The 18,728-nt window shown below is 55.4% G+C and overlaps 1 protein-coding gene across 1 annotated transcript in view; it reads left to right on the top strand.

Annotated features, from left to right (window-relative positions):
* The window catches only part of PHF2 (PHD finger protein 2), a 93,947-nt gene that overhangs the window by 60,030 nt on the left and 15,189 nt on the right, over positions 1-18,728 (top strand). Inside the window, exons 3-10 of the mRNA XM_058672981.1 lie at positions 3,350-3,464; positions 10,945-11,105; positions 12,822-12,963; positions 14,347-14,533; positions 15,293-15,455; positions 16,400-16,487; positions 16,919-17,025; positions 18,166-18,257. Of these exons, the coding sequence (XP_058528964.1) occupies positions 3,350-3,464; positions 10,945-11,105; positions 12,822-12,963; positions 14,347-14,533; positions 15,293-15,455; positions 16,400-16,487; positions 16,919-17,025; positions 18,166-18,257 (1,055 nt within the window). The remainder of the gene's footprint in view (positions 1-3,349; positions 3,465-10,944; positions 11,106-12,821; positions 12,964-14,346; positions 14,534-15,292; positions 15,456-16,399; positions 16,488-16,918; positions 17,026-18,165; positions 18,258-18,728) is intronic.

Here is an 18,728-nt window from a genome sequence, read left to right as displayed (position 1 = left end):
GCCTGGGGAGCCTCCCTCCTCCCCATCCCACCGCAGGTGGTTGCTGGCATGACCCTGCCAGGGTGAGACTTGACTTCTCCAGCAGCTCCATTGTCCTCAGAAACCTTCATGTAACTGTGAAAGTACATGGGCCTCACCCAGACCTGTCTGCACCAGGGAGTGCAGAGCCAAGTACACCCCTTCCCATCCACTAGCCCCTACGCTGGGACTGATGCTTTAGAGCAGCAGACGAAGGGCCCTCTGCCTCAACCTGGCTGTGTACGTGTGTGTGTGTGTGTGTGCGTGTTTGCACATGTTCATCTGTGCACATAGGCCTGCATAGACAAGGGCACTTGAAAGAGTTCATGAAAATGCAATTAAAAGATGAGTTTATTTCTAAAAATGTTTGAAATTCTTGCGTATTTTTCCATGATGTGTACTTTCCATGAATTTTTTGAAGGCCTTGTATGCGTGTGTGTGAGTGTGTGCGCACGCATGTATAGGGGGAATGCTGAACATGCTGGGCACCCTTTGTGCGTCACACTCTGCAGTGTGATACTGGAGAGTGTGTGCTCTACCGGGGACAGAGGCGCGTGATTCTGGCCCCTTCTGCAGTGAGCCAGCACCGTGATCTGTCCGTTTCTGACACCCAGTCCTGCCTTCTGCTCTGGGCGTCTTGGTGACAGGTGATGTTGTAGCCATGGCCTGTGCCGTGAGTTGGGGGGTTGGTCTCAAGGCTGCCTCTTCCCCTTCTGCCTTTGTGGCCCTGACTTGGGATGGGGCTCACAGCAGGACAGGGGCTGGGAAAGGGAACAGGGTTGACTTGCAGAGCAAGCCATGCCTGCACTCTGTCCTCGTGGTTCCACTGTTTAGCAAGGCTGCACATAAGGATTGTAGAGTCCTTCCCCTACGTCCCCCGTGTCCCTGGAGTAGTTCTGGACTGTCACCCATGGGCCATGGTTAACATTCCTGACACAGGTCGGGCCCAGGGTCAAGGTCCCCTGTGAGCTGAGGGCACAGGAGGAGGAGCAGGCACACCCGCATCAGCAGTGACTCGCATGTGTGGCCGTGTGACATCACGGAGCTGCAGACACACTCTGCATCCCACCCAGCAGGCCTGGGGTAAGACGCTGAGAACCCAACGCTGTATGCAGCCACTTGGAGAGGGTCCCCTGAGGCCTTAGGGTAAGACTCTAACGTGCCAGCTGTCCCTCTCTCAGCTGAGTGATCCTTCCAACTCACCTTTCCCTGTGACCTCCTGGGCCATGGTAGGGCTGTCTGTGTCCATGGCTATCTGTTTACCTTCCATGGACACCTGGGCCTGGGGCCATGTCACTGGCTCAGTCTCAGCTCTCTGAAGACAGGTGCACCTGGGGCGGGGGCTTCTGGACACAGGCCCCCACCCTGCCCTCCTCTTGGGCCCCTGTGTATGTGTGGCTGTTCTCCTGTGCGGCCTTTAGGGCCCTGCACTCCTCTGGGGCCTCCATTGCCTCTGTCTCGTGGCCTCTCCTAGTTGAAGCATCCCTGCTGTCCAGTGCCACATGAGCCTGCTGCGTCCTCGATCTCTGCCTTGTCCTCTTCCCCTCAAATCCCTGCACACACCAGAGGCTCCCCTGGAACTCACCCATGTCTCTGGCTCCTTGCTTGCACAGCAGGATCTGGCTGACCCCTGTGTGTCTGAGCTCCTGAAGAACAGGCTCCATGGTGGCATCTGTCCAGCGCCCAGCCTCTTGGTGGGTGTTTGCTAATGAATAACACACAGGAAGATGGTAGGCAGCGGAAGAGTAGGTTGGTGTGGCCTGTGGCCCTTGCACGGTCTGGCTCAGGCAGACACAGGGTGGGGATGGGCATGGGATGAGCTGAGTCCTTCTGTTCGTGTTGGTGGAGAGGACAGACACATCCCCTCCTCGTAGGATCCTCTGCGAGACCCTGTCCATCCACAAATGGCCTTTCTGTGCCCACAGTGGTTCATTCTGGCACCAGGGACAGGGGGCCACAGAAGGAAGCTGAGAGCCTGTTGTGGGCTGCCAGCCCTGGCTAAGCACCTGCCTCACTGGGTTGCATGGCTCTGGCAAGGTGGATTGATGGAACCCTGGGGCCTTCCTGGCACTGAAATATGGCTCTGGCTGCTTCAGTGGCTAGTAGGAGCATCCCTCTGTTCAGACGAAACACAGAGATGCCCAGCAACTTGCTCGCGGTTACACAGCTAGGAGGTGGCTTGGTCACCTCCAGCTTTGACACTGCAGGAGCTGGCCGAGCTTCTGTAGCATATCAGGGGCGGGGAGATTGAGTACAATGTGAAGGATCTCCGCAAGCAAGGTCTGGTCGCACTAGCCTCTACCCTGACGGGAGCTGCAGCAGCAGTAGGTCTGGCTCGGGGACGGTCATTTTCATTGTGTGGTCTTCAGTTCCTCTTGTTTCCATAGCATCTGAGAGTCAGGAGAATGGTCCTCTGTGACCGTGGCCCCTGCTCTGTGGCCCCGGCCCATCCTGCTCTGGGAAGGGCAGGCATTGTGTGGGTTGTTGCGTTCAATCTGTATGGCTCAAGGCTGTGCCTGGGCCACGCTCAGCCAGGAGCCCCCATACCCCCAGCGGCTGCCTACACCGCTGTTACTCTGTTTGCCCTGGACAAGCACCTGGGTGGTTGTTGTGGAAATGAGTGGAGGAGGAGGCTGCTGTCTTTTCCTGGACCATGGTCTAGTGGGCGTGTGTACCTGTGTGTGCAGGCAAGTGTGAGTGTGGAGTGCAGACGTGTGCCTGTGTACATGTGCCTGTGCGTACAGTGTCACCCGGTACACAGTTTGGTAAGGGTATGTGTGCGTACTCATGTAAGTATGAACGTCCAAGGTGGGTGGGTATGCCTGGTCCCCTGGAAGGCCTTGGAAATGTGTGGTGGTGGTGGGAGAGCAGGGGCTGGCCCAGAGGTGCTGGGGTGTGCACCCTGGGGTGATAGGGCAGAGGACACAATGAGGGCAGCCTGCCCCTGCCCCTTAGTCTAGCAGGAAGGGGAAGTGGGGCAAGCAGTGGGAAGTCAGGCAGGGTGTCATCCCACTTTCCAGGAAGTTCCCCTGGGATTAGCTCTGCACACTTGGTGCCTGGATGGAGAAGGGTCCTGGGAGACCCCAGCTGCTTTTGGGTCAGGGAGTGGCATGAGGTGGTGCCATCAGGAGGCATGGGGTGTGCAGGGGACCTGAGGCTAGAGTTCCTCTCCGTGTGTGTGTGTGTGTGTGTGTGTGTGTGTGTCATGGGAGGAGGTCATCAGGGCATTGGAGGAGTCGAGGGCGTGTGTGGGAGGGCTGAGCGGTGGAGCTGGGCAGGGGTTTCATAGCATGACAAGATGCCTCCTGTCTCCCTCCCGACAACTCTGCAGTGAAGAAGAAGCGGACCTGGCACAAACACGGCCCTGGGCCCACGCCTGACGTGAAGCCCGTGCAGAACGGCAGCCAGCTCTTCATCAAGGAGCTGCGGAGCCGGACCTTCCCCAGGTGGGGCCCTGCCCCTCTGCCCTTCGCCGGCTCCTCCCAAGAATAGAGGCACCAGTAGGGGTGACTAAGCTTTCTGTGGGGAGAGGAAGGGTCCCCTGGCCCCCGGAGCACCTGCCAGCCTGCCTGCTGTTTCCCTGTGCCTTCTTTGCCCTGCTGTCTGCAGTATCATCCTGCCTGAGGGCAGAGGCAGAGGGGAATGAGCGGGTGCTAGGTGAGACAGGCCAGTTACGAGCAGCTGCCCACTCACTGGCGCATCCAAGACAACTTCAGTTTGAGTCTGCGTTTCTCCTGCACCGTGTGTGTGATGTGGATGTGTCACTTCCCTGGCTGCAGCCTGCCAAGTTGACAGGGTTGTCTTGTGATGCTTAAATACCCTTTCCTCCCTCCCTCCCGGCTTGTGTGACTTCCCATGAGAACTCTGAGACAATGCTCCTCTCTGCACAAGCTCTTTTCGTGTCCCTGGCTCCTTCCTTTGGCATCTTAGTCGAGACAGAGTTCACCCACCATACAGCTCACCCCTTCCAAGTGTACATTTCCATGGCGTTTGATCAGTCACTGGTGGATCCACCGCTTTTCACATGTTCTCATCCTGCCAAGAGCCCTGTCGCCTCTGCTGTGTTACCCTCCTTCCTGCTTTCTCGTGTATGTAGAGATACACGCTGCTCCTGGGTGTTGTGGACAAACAGGACCACGCACGCTGTGGCGGGCTGCCTCCAGGCAGCAGGAAGTTGTCAGGGTTCATCCCCATGTCCACGCGTTACTCCTTTAACAGCCAAATCATATGCCAGACACACCTCTGTCCATTCGGCAGGTGACAGCAATTCATGTGGTTTCCACTCTGAGGAGTTGTGCCTGTGTACACGTATGTGTTCGTGGGCCAGGGTGTGGCAACGCTGCCAGCAGCTGTGCCTGGGGGTCCCGGCTGCCCCCCACCCTCACCAGCACTGGCTCCTAGCTGGCCTCTGCATTCTGACCATCCTACTGGGTGGGAAACGGACTCCTAATGTGCACTTCCCTAGTGATGAAAGTGATGGAGACTCTTTCCATGTGCTGATGGGTCCGTTCATGTTTTCCTTAGAAAATGTCAGGTCAGGCCCTTTGCCTATTTTATTCTTCCCTTTTTTAATCATTAAGTTGTAGAACCCTTTAATATTCTAGCTACTAGTCCAGGATCAGAGAGATGCCTGGTTTACACTCTCTGGCTGTTGGTTGCTTCTTCACGGAGCATATACTCCGTGAAGCAGAAATATTTTTAAGCTAATGAAGTCCAAATTGGTTGTTTTTTTTCTTTTTGCTCATCCTTTTGGTCATGCATCCAAGAATCTTTCGCCAAATCCAAGATCAGGAAGAGGAATCTCTGTAGTTTCATTACAGTCTAAATTCTTGAAGTTTCTTCGATAACACATTAATGAGTATTTTGGTATTTTTTGTTTTGTTTTTTGTTTGCATATGACCATCTATTTGTCCCAACAACTTATGTTGAAAAGACTGTTCTTTCCTTCTTGAAAGATCTTGGCACCTGTTGAAATCTAATTGGCTATAGATGTATGTGTTTACATCTGAATCCTCAAATTCCTTAAGAATTCTGGGTATAAGATTACATTAATTTCAAAGAGAGAGATGGTCATGCTTCTCTCTTTGCAATCAGTGACTTCTGTTTCCTTAGCTCTTTGCTGTAATGAGAACCCCCAGGATAACATGGCATGGACAAGGACCGTTGGGGCCCCAGCCAGACTTATCCCTGTGCCACCGGGGAGGGAAGGCTGCTCCCACCTGCTTTCCAGTGTTCGTCCAAGGTGTATCTCCTGGAACAGACAGCCAGGGAGTGTCCTGCCTCCAGGGAGGAAGCCCTGTAGCTGGGAGCTGGCAGGGTGACAGCCAGCGTTCTTGCCCACAGCGATCTGCAGTGGCCTCTCCTCACTGAAGTACAAGAGTGGGCTTGGTTCTTAGTTCCTATATCATAAACGCTTGCTTTTTGTTCTATTTTTTTTTCCAGATTTATTTATTTTACTTGAAAGTCAGGATTAGAGAGAGATGTGTCTTCCATCTGCTAGTTTATTCCCTAGATGGTAGCATGGTCAGGCATGGCCCAGGCTAAAGCCAGGAGCCAGGAACTCTGTCTGGGTCTCGCACATACTTGGCACGGTCCCAGTACTTGGGCTGTGTTCTGATGCTTTCCCAGGTGCATTAGCAAAGGGGTGGAACGGAAGTGGAGTAGCCGGGACTAAGTTGGCTCTGATATGGGATGCTGCTGTCCCAAGTGTGGCTTAAATTACTGCCCCACAAGATCGGCTCCTGTTCCTAGCATGTTAATCATGATTATTTAGAATTTCGTAAAATCCGTGCCATATCTGAATGTGACTCTGCTTGCTTTGTCTCTTTGGGCTGTGATTTTCCTTGTTTCATGTGTCTTGTTGAAAGCTGGAAGTGATGTACTGGGTAATAAAGACCAAGGTAACCAGGCTTTTTAAAGGTGAGTTTTTATGTTAATCTGGCTAGCAGCTAAGCTGTGTTAAATTTGCTACAGCTGTAGCTACTGGTCTTCTCGTTTCCTGGTTTGTTTCCTCTCCTGCCTTTGGGCTCTCCAAACATCCTTCCTTTATAGATAGCATCTGTCTTACTGTCAGTTCTAACCTGCTGCAGGTACACGGAGGCATGGGATTAAGATTATGAGAGGTGATGTGTTCTGACATTTTGGAACCCAGTGCAGTGTACGCACAACTCTGGGCTGTGGCCTTCTGAGCACAGGCTGGCCTAATTGTCCTCCCTGACCCCAGACAGGAAGGGGCAGGCCCGAGGTGGCTAACTGCCCTCTGCTGTTGGTAAACGTTGTGTCTAGTGGCTTTCCTGAAGGGTAGGCTTCTGCTGTGGAGAATGTTCTGGATGTTCTTAAGAATGGCCCTTTCCCCCATCCATGCCTGATTCAGGGCGGGGCCTTGACCACAAGAAGCCGGTAGTGTTTATGGAGGGAAACCCTGAAGGTTATTATTTTGGGGCCTGCCAGTTAGTGCCCCTGGCAGCTGCTCTGGGGTCATCCCCACTTACTGTATTTTCCAGATGCGCCCCCCGCCCCCACTGCATCTGGGGGTGGTTATTTGCCTTCTGACCTCAATTTCTGGTTTTTCATTTGCTCAGCCCTTCCATTGACGTGAAGATGGGGGTGATGATGTCTGAGCATCCTAATTGCTGGAGATGCACGCTGAGGTCAGGTGCCTTCTCGTGTTAATTAGGTTCTGTGTCTTATAGCTGAGAGAGTTCTTAATGAGTCTTTAGATCCTTGCCTCCTACGGATGGCTGTTTCACCCTCTAGGTGGTGTCCTTTGCAGCATGAACAGTGTTAATTTTGGAGAGAACGCAAGATATCTCTTCCTTCTGTTGCTGGTGATTTTTGTGGCATATCTAAGAAGTTAGCTAACCCCTGGATTGTGAAGATTTACTTTTTTTTGAGAGTTTTTGTTATTCTTGGCCATTATGTTCAGGCCTCTGCTCATTTTGAGTTAAGTATTGTTTGTTGTGTGAGGTTAGGACCCTCTGCCCTTCTTTTGCAGGGACACTCCGTTTTCCTTGCCTTGTGTGTGGGAGAATTTCTCCTTGAACTGTCTGTGCACTTGCAGTGAAAACTGACCGTACATATAAGGACTTATTGCTAGACACCATTCTAACTTTTCTTTTGTTATTTGAGAAGCAGAGAGAGCTCCTACCCACGGGCTCACTCTCCAGATGCCCATAGCAGCCAGGATCCGTCAGACACTCGAGCCATCATCACCATTGCCTCTAGGATCCGCATCAGCAGATTCATTCAGGAGCGAGAGAAAGTATTAAGCCTAGGTACTCCAGTGGGATGTGAGCATCTTAGCTGCTAGGCTAAGCGCTTCCTTTTCCATGCCATGCCATGCTGTGTTATACCATGCTGTTCTGTCCCGTCCCGTCCCGTCCCACCCCATCCCACCCCATCCCACCCCATCCCACCGCATCCCACCGCATCCCACCGCATCCCACCGCATCCCATCCCATCCCACCGCATCCCACCCCATCCCACCCCATCCCACCCCATCCCACCCCATCCCACCTCATCCCACCCCATCCCACCTCATCCCACCCCATCCCACCCCATCCCACCTCATCCCACCCCATCCCACCCCATCCCACCTCATCCCACCCCATCCCACCGCATCCCACCTCATCCCACCCCATCCCACCGCATCCCATCCCACCCCATCCCACCCCATCCCACCCCATCCCACCGCATCCCATCCCACCCCATCCCACCCCATCCCACCGCATCCCATCCCACCCCATCCCACCTCATCCCACCCCATCCCACCCCATCCCACCGCATCCCATCCCACCGCATCCCACCCCATCCCACCCCATCCCATCCCACCGCATCCCACCCCATCCCACCTCATCCCACCCCATCCCACCCCATCCCACCGCATCCCATCCCACCGCATCCCATCCCACCGCATCCCATCCCACCCCATCCCACCCCATCCCATCCCACCGCATCCCACCCCATCCCACCTCATCCCACCCCATCCCACCCCATCCCATCCCATCTTATTCTATTCTACCCTGTCCTCTGTTCTGTATTATTCTCTAGGTCTGTTCTACCAAGGGCTGCAGAGTCTGGTGATTGTAACTTTGAAGTGAATTTTTTTTAAAGATTTATTTATTTTTATTACAAAGTCAGATATACAGAGAGGTAGAGAGGAGGAGAGACAGAGAGGAAGATTTCCCATCTGATGATTCACTCCCCAGGTGACTGCAATGGCAGGAGCTGAGCCAATCCGAAACCAGGTGCCAGGAACTTCCTCCAGGTCTCCCACACAGGTGCGGGGTCCCAAGGCTTTGGGCTGTCCCCAACTGCTTTCTGAGCCCACAGGCAGGGAGCTGGATGGGAAGCAGGGCAGCTGGGATTAGAACCGGTGCTCATATGGGATCCCGGCATGTTCAAGGCGAGGAGTTTAGCCGCTAGGCCACTGCGCCAGGCCCCCTGAAGTGAATTTTGACATTGAAAGTGTCTTCCAGCTTTGTTCTTTTGAGAGACTGTTTTGGTGACATGATCACCTTGAATTTCTGTGTAGCGTTCCAAGCTTGCTTGGTCAGTTCCTGCGGAGTAGGCCCTTGGGTTCCTGGTGGTGTGTGTGGAATCTGTAGGACAGCTTTCATCATGTTCTGAGTCCTACTCTTTCTAGATTTGATTTCCTACTTGTTGAATCACTTCTTGAACTTCTTCAGCCAAGGCCAATGGAAAATATTTGCTGTTTGACTGGGTTTTCATTTCATCCTTATTCCTCAGTAATTCAAATTGTGTACAATGTATTCAAAGTTCTAGAATGAAGGTTATTTTCCTTTGACTCTTCAAAGTTATTCTTTCAGTAAGATCTTTTGTACCTGTTGTCCGCTACATGGTTGTGTTTGTTGCTGATAATTTGTTTTTTTTTCCTCCCTCTGGCAACAGTTGTGGCTTTCCTCTTGTCTTTGAGGCCCTGCGTGAGTCTGCATTTGTGCTTGAATCTTTTTATGCTGCTCGGAATTTAGCAAGCTCCACTGAGTTGAGAAGAAATATCTTAGTATTCTGAAAAATATTCTTTCTCTGTTACTTAGAGACTTTTATTCATCTGAAAAACAGAGTGACAGAATAGAGAGGGAGAAATAGATCTTCTATCTTCCCAAATGGCTGCAACAGTCAGGGCTGGGCCAGGCTGAAGCCAGGAGCCCAGAGCCCCTTCTAGGTCTCCCTTGTGGGTGCAGGAACCCGAGGACTTGGTCCATCTTCTGCTGCTTTCCAGGAGCATTAGCAAGAAGCTGGATCCGAAGCAGTGCGCCAGCATTCGAACCAGGGCTCATGTGTGATGCCAGCACTGTGGATAGTGGCTTATCACACTGTACCACAATGCTGGCGTCGACTCTTCTCTTACTAGCATTTCTCCCACCTTGCCGGTATCATTCTACACATCTTTTTCAAACTCACTGCTTTCTTTGCTACTACTACCATTTAATTCAATCATTGGGTTTTTATTTTAAAATTTTAATCATTTTTAACAGATTCAATAGTTTGTAGATATAATTCTAGAATATATTTTCTTCCTCCATCCTTCTGTCTTCCCTCCCGCCCTCCCTCCTGCCTGCCTTTTTCCCTGTCTGTTTTGTTTTTGAGTGTTAACATTTTAAGCATCGCATTTTCTAGGATTGCTGTGAGGTTGCTTGTCAGTGTGGTCTGACCTTTTCCTGTGCTTCTGTTCCCGTTTCTGACCTGATCTTGTCACAGTTTTGTGTGTGCTTGGTTATGTGCATCTGAAAACCTCTCTTTCTGTTCTCAGTGCTGGGGTCTGCTTCCAGGCCTGGCACTCCCTCTGGCACGCACACTTCCTCTGGGGAGGAGGTATGTTTTCCAGTAGCAGTTGAGTCCTAGGCCCCCAGGACTCCCTACTGGAGGACTTTCCCGAGCTGGGGTGGGGTCCTCAAGCAGGATTCCTTGTGGACGGGGAGCCTCAGCTGTGAGGCCCCATGGTGTCCGATACCTTGCTTATGGGATCCTTGCATGGCTGCTGGCATACAGTCTGCCCTAGCTTCGCCCTCCAGTCACCCTGGCCTTTGGGATCTGCCCTGCTGCTCCCAGGGCTCCCAGGGGACACAGTGGGCTCTTCAGTGTTCTCCCAGAGGCTGAAGCCTTACATTCTTCCTCTTCCTCTTCCTCTTCCTCTTCCTCCCTGGACCCCACTAGATCTCCATTTTTTGCTGGCCTCCAACTGTGTGCTCAGTTGCAGTTGGAGGACTTGCCCACTATTGCCAGAAAGGAGTGCATTTAAGACCCAGAGTGGGCAGTGCCCAATACAGTGCTGGGCAGAGGGGGTCACTCACTGCAGGTGCTCCGAGGGCCTCTGGACAGGGGTGGGGTTGAGGGGGTATCCAGTGTGTGACCTGAGCAGACACCATGCTCTGTGAGGTGGGGCTCCCCCCCACACTGAAAGATGCCAGCATGTGTCCATGCCTGGTGATGGTCATTCATGTCCTCCACCTGTGAGTCCTTTCTCCTCTGCCTCTGGCCCTGAGGTGGAGTTAGTGTCCAGCAGGGGGCAGGCCAGGACCAGGCACTCCTGTGTCACCTCCTCCAGGACAAGCACGCCGCGACAAGGCAGGCTGGCAGGGCGTTCTTGTTCACCAGGCCAACACAGGGATGGACAGGGAGCATAGTGTGTCCCTTCCCAGCCATGTGGCATTATGCAGGGCCCTGCGGTTTGGGCCCTGCTGACTTAGGAGTCCCTCCTTGTCAGGTGGGACCAGGGCTGCATAGGCAGGGACATCCTAGGAGGGGGTGAGTAAGGGGCCTATCTGCCTGGTCATGTCAGCATATGCATTTAGTGCCTCTACTGGGCCTCCTCTGTGGCCAAGCAGATGTGTGGCTGACTGCGGCCCAGCCTGCCCCGCTGTCCCAAGACCCGCGGCTGGCCTCTGACACATGCCTTTCCCGCAGTGCGGAAGATGTAGTGGCCCGCGTGCCAGGCGGCCAGCTCACACTGGGCTACCTGGAAGAGCATGGCTTCACTGAGCCCATCCTTGTCCCCAAGAAAGATGGATTGGGCTTGGCTGTCCCTGCCCCTACCTTCTACGTCAGCGACGTTGAGAACTATGTGGGTAAGTGTGATTCCCTCAGCAGTGCTGCGTGGGGTCCATGCTGGTAAGTCTTGGGGACCCTCACTGCATTCTGTTGGCCAGATCCTGGGCTCTGAGATCAGGGATATGGTCAGGAAAACTCCTATTTCCTTGCTGGGGACCCCTGGGTCTTGCTGGCCATGAGTTCCATTCCTGCTGGGTGCCACCTGATGCTGCTATGTCTGGGTGCCTGGAGTTGTGAGTTCTATTCCTGCTGGGTGCCGCCTGATGTTGCTATGTCTGGGTGCCTGGAGTTGTGAGGTCCTTTCCTGCTCTGGCTGGTGGTGTTTCCCCAGCCGCACCATCACCTGCCTCCCTGCACTGCCAGGACTACCTCCTGGACTCTTCTGGCTCCCACTGAGGTCGCCAGCAGCCACCATTGAATGTCCTCTACAAGTCCCCAGCACTGAGGTGTGGGCACGTGGGCATGGGGGGCACATGACTGCACTGGATGCCACCTGAGAGGCAGCCAGCACTGGTGGGGCAGCACAGCCTGCATTCTCCCTGGCACCAACCACTTGTTGCATGGCCTGGCCTCTGAAACCCCATGTGGTGATGGAGCCTTGGGTGCTTGGGGGGGTGCCTGGGTTATGGGGAGAGACCAGGAAAAACCCTCAAGAGACGAATGCTCAGGACCAGGGTATAGATGGGGCAAAACACACGGACCTCAATCCTGCAGGCAGGTGGCTCCTTGCTCTCGTCTGTCCCTTCATCCATGGCTCCCGTGTGCGAGGCGCTGGGGAATCCCAGGAGATGATCACCACAAGCTGTAGGCACTTAGGTGACACGTAGACCCTGCTGTCCCCCACCCTCTGTTGCTGGCCCTGCAGAATTGGGGCCAGAGATGGCTCTTAGAGGCATTTATTGCTTTTGTGTTTTTCTTTTTCCTCTTTATTATCGTTTACATGGAAATAAACACACGGAAGGTGACACGTGGAGGTGAGCCCCAGGCCAGGCCCCGTCATTGGTTTTCTGCCAACCTCGCTGTTGGTTGCAGTCCCTTGGCTAAGCAGCAGCCTCTCACTGGTGTATCAAACCGGGATCATTTTCTGCAGTGGCCTTTGTGCTGCTTCCTTGCGCTCCACTGTTGGAGTCAAATTCCAAGGCAGACACACATGCCTATCATAGCTTCCCAGTCCACTCCTCTCCTGAGATAGCCCCACCACACCCCCGGGCCTTGCTGTGAGAAGGGTGCTGAGGAATTCCCACATCCAGGCGCTCTGGGTATGGGAACCATCTGTCTGTGAGGACAGTTATAGCTGCTGCCCCTGCCACCACTCTTCCTGACTGCCCTTATCTGCCCATAGCAATTCCAGAGGCCTCTCACCTTGTGTCCAGGTGGCTGCTGAGGGCTGTGGCTCCAGGGCCACTTTGCTGAGCCTGACTTCCCCTCGGTTGGTCACAAATCCTCTTGAACATTCCAAGTGTAGACACATCTGGGTATTTTTCCTATTGGCCAGGCATTTGGATAGCTGTCTGCTGACCCGGTCACTTGTGTGGATGCCTGGCATTGGTCTCAGGAAGAGGGCTCTGTCCAGCTCAGGGAGCATGGCATGTGGAGACGGACATGAGCACCCCCATCTCAGGTCCAGCAGGAGGGCAGTGGAGGGTGTGTGTGTGTCTGTCCCACGGGTCCCACCTTGCAGGGGCCCAGCCGTCCAGCTGAGTGTTCAGCCCGCCACCGTGTTGCCTCCCTAGGCCCAGAGCGGAGCGTGGACGTGACGGACGTTACCAAGCAGAAGGACTGCAAGATGAAGCTGAAGGAGTTCGTGGACTATTACTACAGCACCAGCCGCAAGCGTGTGCTCAATGTCACCAACCTCGAGTTCTCCGACACCAGGTGCAAGGCTGTGGGCCAGGGGCGCAGGGAAGGGGCATGGGAAGGCCAGCTCCAGGCCCCTCCCTGGCCGGGGGTCTTGGGAGTGAGCCTAGCACACCCTGAACACATCATACAGGGAGCTAGGAGACAAGGATGGAAGCCCCTGGCCTGTAACCTGCCAACCCTAGAGAGAACCACTGGCCGCAGTATGCAGTCACTGCTTACCGCGGGCACCTGTTCAGGATACACACACATCAGTACCCCATGCCACACTCCCCTGGTGTGCCACGTGTCTCACACAGGACACACTCAGGACACACCCACATTGATACCCCATGCCACACTCCCTGTGTTCCTGCCATCCTCACATACAAGTTCGGCCTCTCATGTGAGGTCTTACAGGGGCCTCTGCTCTGCCCCAGCCCTCACTGCCGGCCAGGCCTGGTTCCTGCTTGGCACAGCTGTGCCCTGCTGACGTCACCCCGTGGGCCCCAGGTGCTTCTCCCAGCTCCTGATCACTGTGGGCAGGGACATCCTCATTAGGTGGGATGTCAGCTTCTCCTGTGCCGTAGGACTGTGTTCCCTCCTGGAAGCCCACCACCGCAGCCCTCTCACATCCCTATTCTGTCTACCAGGCCTCCTGCAGCTGGCTTCACTCTCCCAAGGGCTCTCTAGGAATGTCATTCCCACCTTGTCACATTCTAGAAGCATGTGAGATGCTTTGTGTGTGGATGGGCAGGGGACTGGGATCAGAGGTCCCCTGGGAAAGAGAGTACAGAGCTCCAGCAGAAGCCATAGAGAGACTGTCTGGCTGGACATGGGATTCTGCTTGAGCTTCCTGAGAGCAAAGGCAACAAGGGGAATGGGCTGGAGATTGGGAGCAGAGGAGGCAGCCTCCTGGGGATTCCTAAGAGAGATCTTCTATGTGGCCTCATGCATTATGTCCGTGACAGTGATGTGTGCCTGGCCCAGAGACCAGTCACCTTTCCCAGTGTTCCTTGGGTGTGTGCTGGCCGGGTTGGACAAGGACTCGAGATGGCATGGAGCCACTGGTGCTCTATTGGCTCTCTAAGAGCCATAATATTGGCTCAGCTGGCACCAGGAGGTGCCTGGGCCTGTGGGGAAGTGACAGTGACAGCCAGGGCCCTGGCCAGCGGCACAGGTGTGGACTGGTCTGGATAATGGCTTTCCAGTCCCAGTGTGGTGAGTACTCTCAGGGTGGTGGGTCCTCAGCTCTCCACAGCTGCTGCCATGCACACTTCACGGCCTGTCCCTTCCACCCTCAGTTGTCTCATCTGCGAGACGAAGTGGAGGGCAGAGTGTCCCTCCCGTCCCCTCCCCAGGGGCCATGGACATGAAGAGGTGGGCTCCCTTGCCTCTAACCCTGCCTCCCTCCTGCCCCAGAATGTCCAGTTTTGTGGAGCCGCCTGACATTGTGAAGAAGCTGTCCTGGGTGGAGAACTACTGGCCCGACGACGCACTGCTGGCCAAGCCCAAAGTGACCAAGTACTGTCTGATCTGCGTGAAGGACGGCTACACCGACTTCCACATCGACTCTGGCGGTGCCTCTGCTTGGCACCACGTGCTCAAAGTGAGCCCTCCCCCCAGCCCAGCCCTCCCTCTCGGGGCTTGCATCCTGTTGCACTACCTGGGGCCACTGTCTGGCATGGCCCTGAGGAGGGCCTCTGGCATGTTTGGTTCTGGGGAGGAGGCCATGGGGATGCTTCAGGGTGGGGGTGCAGCCCAAGAAGTGAGAGGGCTGTGGGGCAGACTGTCCTGGGGAGGGGGCCAGCAAGGAGCCCTGCCCTGGAGACAGCAGGCAGGACATGAGGAAGTGTGTGTGTATGTATGTGTGCAAACATCAGGTGGCTGAAAGAAAGATGAGGCATCAGGAACCGCAGAATAAACTCTAAGCTGGGAGCTCGACCAAGATGGCTTTATCCAGCCAGCTGCAGCTTGGGTGGAGGGGAGAGGCAGACTGAGGCACTGGGCTGTGTCCTGTGAGCCCACCTTCAACCCAGTATGTGAAGAAGAAGCCCTATTTGGGAAAGGTAGTGTCTGCCCTTCACCTTGGCGCCAGGCTCTGCAGCCTGGAGCCCACCCCGACGGCAGATAGGCCCCAGCCCCAGGTGTGTGTGCACGTGTGCTGCTGTGGCATTATGGGAAATGGAGGGTGTTGCTCTGTATCCTAACGTTTCCTGTTCTGCAGTCTTGGGGACTGCAAAGCCCCAGGTGCCATGATGGGCCCCGGGTGGGATGCTTGCAAAGCCAGGAAGGACCCAACCCCAGCCTCTCACCTGGACACAGTGGACCCCATGTGTGCGGCTCTGCTAATTGGTTCTCTTGGCAGGGAGAGAAGATCTTCTATCTCATCCGGCCGGCCTCAGCCAACATCTCCCTGTACGAGCGCTGGCGGTCAGCCTCAAACCACAGCGAGATGTTCTTTGCTGATCAGGTAGACAAGTGCTACAGGTGCACTGTCAAGCAAGGCCAGACCCTCTTCATCCCCTCGGGTGAGTGCTGTGGGCTCAGGGCACCTGTCATGGTTGTGGCTCTGTCCCCACCACTTCTCTGGCCTGGTGCCCCTGGCCTGCCCGTCCCTTCCCTGGGACTGACCTCTGTCCTACCCATTGCCTGACCCAGGGATCAGCAGTGGGCCTGGCAGCAGCAGGAGGTCCCCGTGCCAGCCTTGACAGCTAATGGCCAAGGGCACTGGCACAGATGTGGCTGGGCTAGGTCTATTTGGCCATGGCTGCCCGAGGAAGGGCCACAGATGTCCACTGATCTGGAACTGTGTGTTGGGGAACCTTTAGGCTCTGCATAGGAGAAAGCCTGTTCTGAACATGTGAATCCAGCCACCTGTTGCTCCTCTGGGTACACCCTGCTGTCTCCAAGACCTTGCCTTTTAGAATAACACAATTAACCACCCTCCCCAGGGTCTCAGATAGCCAAGCCAGGCTCAGATTGCCCAGTTCTTATCTCTTTTTCCTCATTGCCGGAACTGCAAGGAGGTCCTGATATTTCAGTTCCTCTAGAAACCTCTGCATCTCAGTGGGAACCTGGGTTCTGTCCTTCCTCTCCCCAGCTTCTCTGTAATCACAGTGATTTGGCCATAACTGTGGATTTCCTGCAGCCTGGCCCCAGCCTGACTCCCTCAGCCTTGTGTGTGGAGGTCAGGATGGGGACGGGGCCCATTCGCTGGGTTTGAGCATCGTCCTCAGGGAGCTCGTCCGCCAGCTCCCAGGCCTTGGCCTCCCCATCCGTGTGGCGCGGGTCTGGACCAAAGAGGCCAGAGCCTCTGACAGGGTCCTTCTCCCCGTGGAGTCTGGGAGGGGGCTGGGCCACAGAATGCCTTCTGGGGGATGCCCTGGGGGCAGGTGGGAACCTTGAGGGACACGATCGGATAGGCTGTGAGCTCTGGGTGGAGACCAGCTGTGTCCCTGTCTCTCTCTCCCAGGCTGGATTTATGCCACACTCACCCCAGTGGACTGCCTGGCCTTCGCTGGTCATTTCCTCCACAGCCTGAGCGTGGAGATGCAGATGAGGTAGTGCATTTGCCCCATGTGCCCACAGCAAGAGGGGTCCCCCCTTCAGCCCACTTGCTGTGAACTGAGTCCTAGTGTGGCCCAGCCTGTGGTGGCTCTGGTGTGACAGCCAGCTTCACCCAGCTTCCTGCTGCTCTGGGAGGAAGGAGCATGTGGGGGCTCTCAAGGCTGCTGGGGGGGCATGGTGTGGAATGACCTCGTGGAAGTCACTGCATCTAGGCTGTCCCTAAGGGTGCCACTGCCTGTCCTGGGCTCTGACCATGTCCTCTAGCAGCCCAGGTACCATCCAGGGTGGCTGTCCCAGGTGTTCGCTGCCCTGGTCCACCTCACCGTGTAGGGCCCAGTGGGGAGGAATGAGTTCGCATGGCTGTGGCCTGGACCTATGTGCTTGGTGCACAGTGTACTGAGTGGTTCTTCGCTGTGGCCTGCAGAGCGTATGAAGTGGAGCGGAGGTTGAAACTGGGAAGCCTGACTCAGTTTCCCAACTTTGAGACTGCCTGCTGGTACATGGGGAAGCATCTGCTGGAGGCATTCAAAGGTACTGGTTACTACAGGGCAGCGGTGGCAGTGGGTGGGAAGGGCCACTGAAGCTTGCTCTTTGGGCCAGGTCACAGACAGTATCCCATTGGGTGGGGGCCTCCTTACTCTACAGTAGCCCAGGGACTTCCTCTACCTGCTGTCCAGCTAAGCAGCAGGTCCAGGCCCTCCTAGACTCTGTATTCCGGGACTGTCCCTGCAGACTGAAAGCCAGTGGCCCCTGTGACCATCCCCCATGCTTAGGGCTTGGCCGCACGGCATTGTGGGAGCAAGCCTGAGCAGGGTTTCACACTGTGCAATTTCTGTTTTGGTGATGCCCTCCCTGCCATGTTTTTCCCTTGTTTTGATCCTGGCCAAGAGCCAAGAGTCATCTGGAATATTTTGCGCTGAGTCTGTGGCCTGGGATAAGCTGAGAACCATCTTACTTCACTTTGGCTAGCCAGGCATTGGTGAACCTGTCCGTTGCTCCTCCAAATTTGGAACCCTGAGTTTGGCTGGTAGGAAGGAGGCTATCCCAGCTGTGAGGGGCTGATGTCAGGAGGTAGAAATGGGAGCACCAGTGGATGGAAGGTGGAGCCAGATTGTGGGGTCAGTTGGTACCTGGGAAAATCCTCTCACCACTGTGTTCCTGGGTCGACAGTTTGGAGGCCCCCCAGGTGGTGCTGTGGTCACCTGGTGGCATCGGCCCTCGGCCTGCAGGGTCTTGCAGTAGGACCTGATCCTGGGACCTAAGTGTGCCTCTGAGGCCCTGCCCCAGCAGGAACCTCCATCTAAACTGAGCTATGGCAGTTGGTTCCTGAGCTCACTGTCCTGCGGTGGAAATCGGAAGGCTCCTTGGGATCCTTGCTATGGGCTGTGGGGCAGACCAGTGTTAGGAGCACAGTGGGCAGGCTGGTGGGGGGGTGGACATGGGGAGACCAGTCCTTCCCCTGGCAGGGTGAGTCACAGGGTGCTCCAGGTTCCAAGAGGAACCGTTGGCAGTTGGGCAAGTGGCTTGTGGCTGAGGGCCTCTAATGGGGGGCCGTGCATGTCCCTGGCTGGCTGCTGGATTGGGTACAAAGGTGTCTGCAGGTGATGGGCAGTGAATGGTGGGGCTGGCTGGCTTCTCAGGTAACTTACAGTCTTCTTCTCTCCACCCCAGGCTCTCACAAATCTGGGAAGCAGCTGCCCCCTCATCTAGTCCAAGGAGCTAAAATTCTCAATGGTGCTTTCAGATCATGGACAAAGAAGCAGGTAGGAGGCACGGTAACTAACACCCTTGGGTGGGGACACCAGCTTGAAGACCAGGGATGCTGGTGGTTAAAACCCCCTGCAGTGGGGCCCCAGTGTTGCTACCAGTGGATGGAAAGAAGATGAGAGCGCTTCGGCCTGCTGGAGAAGGCAGGTAAGGGGCAGGCAGCTGTGAAATGGACTACACTGTGTGAACCCAGAGAAACCTGGAGCCTACAGCAGCCAGACAGGGACCTAGGGGAGCAGCTGGCCTCATGACAAGGTGTCGGATTCTGGACAGGAAGGTTCAGGCCACCCCCTCATCTCCCCACTGAGCCAGCCAATGCACCAGCTCAGAAGCCATCAGAGCCTTGCTGGGTGAGAGGGGGCAGGTGGTGGGCTTTCAGGGAGCCCTGTCATCCAGGACCAGGCATGTCCACCTGGGAGCTGGGGGTCATAGTAGAGCCTTCTTGTTGGGGCTGGGGTCCAGGACCT

Source organism: Ochotona princeps, chromosome 14 (genome assembly GCF_030435755.1).
Source record: "Ochotona princeps isolate mOchPri1 chromosome 14, mOchPri1.hap1, whole genome shotgun sequence".
Lineage (NCBI taxonomy): Eukaryota > Metazoa > Chordata > Mammalia > Lagomorpha > Ochotonidae > Ochotona > Ochotona princeps.
Note: the sequence above shows the minus strand (reverse complement) of the source record. Positions and strands in the feature narration are given on the sequence as shown.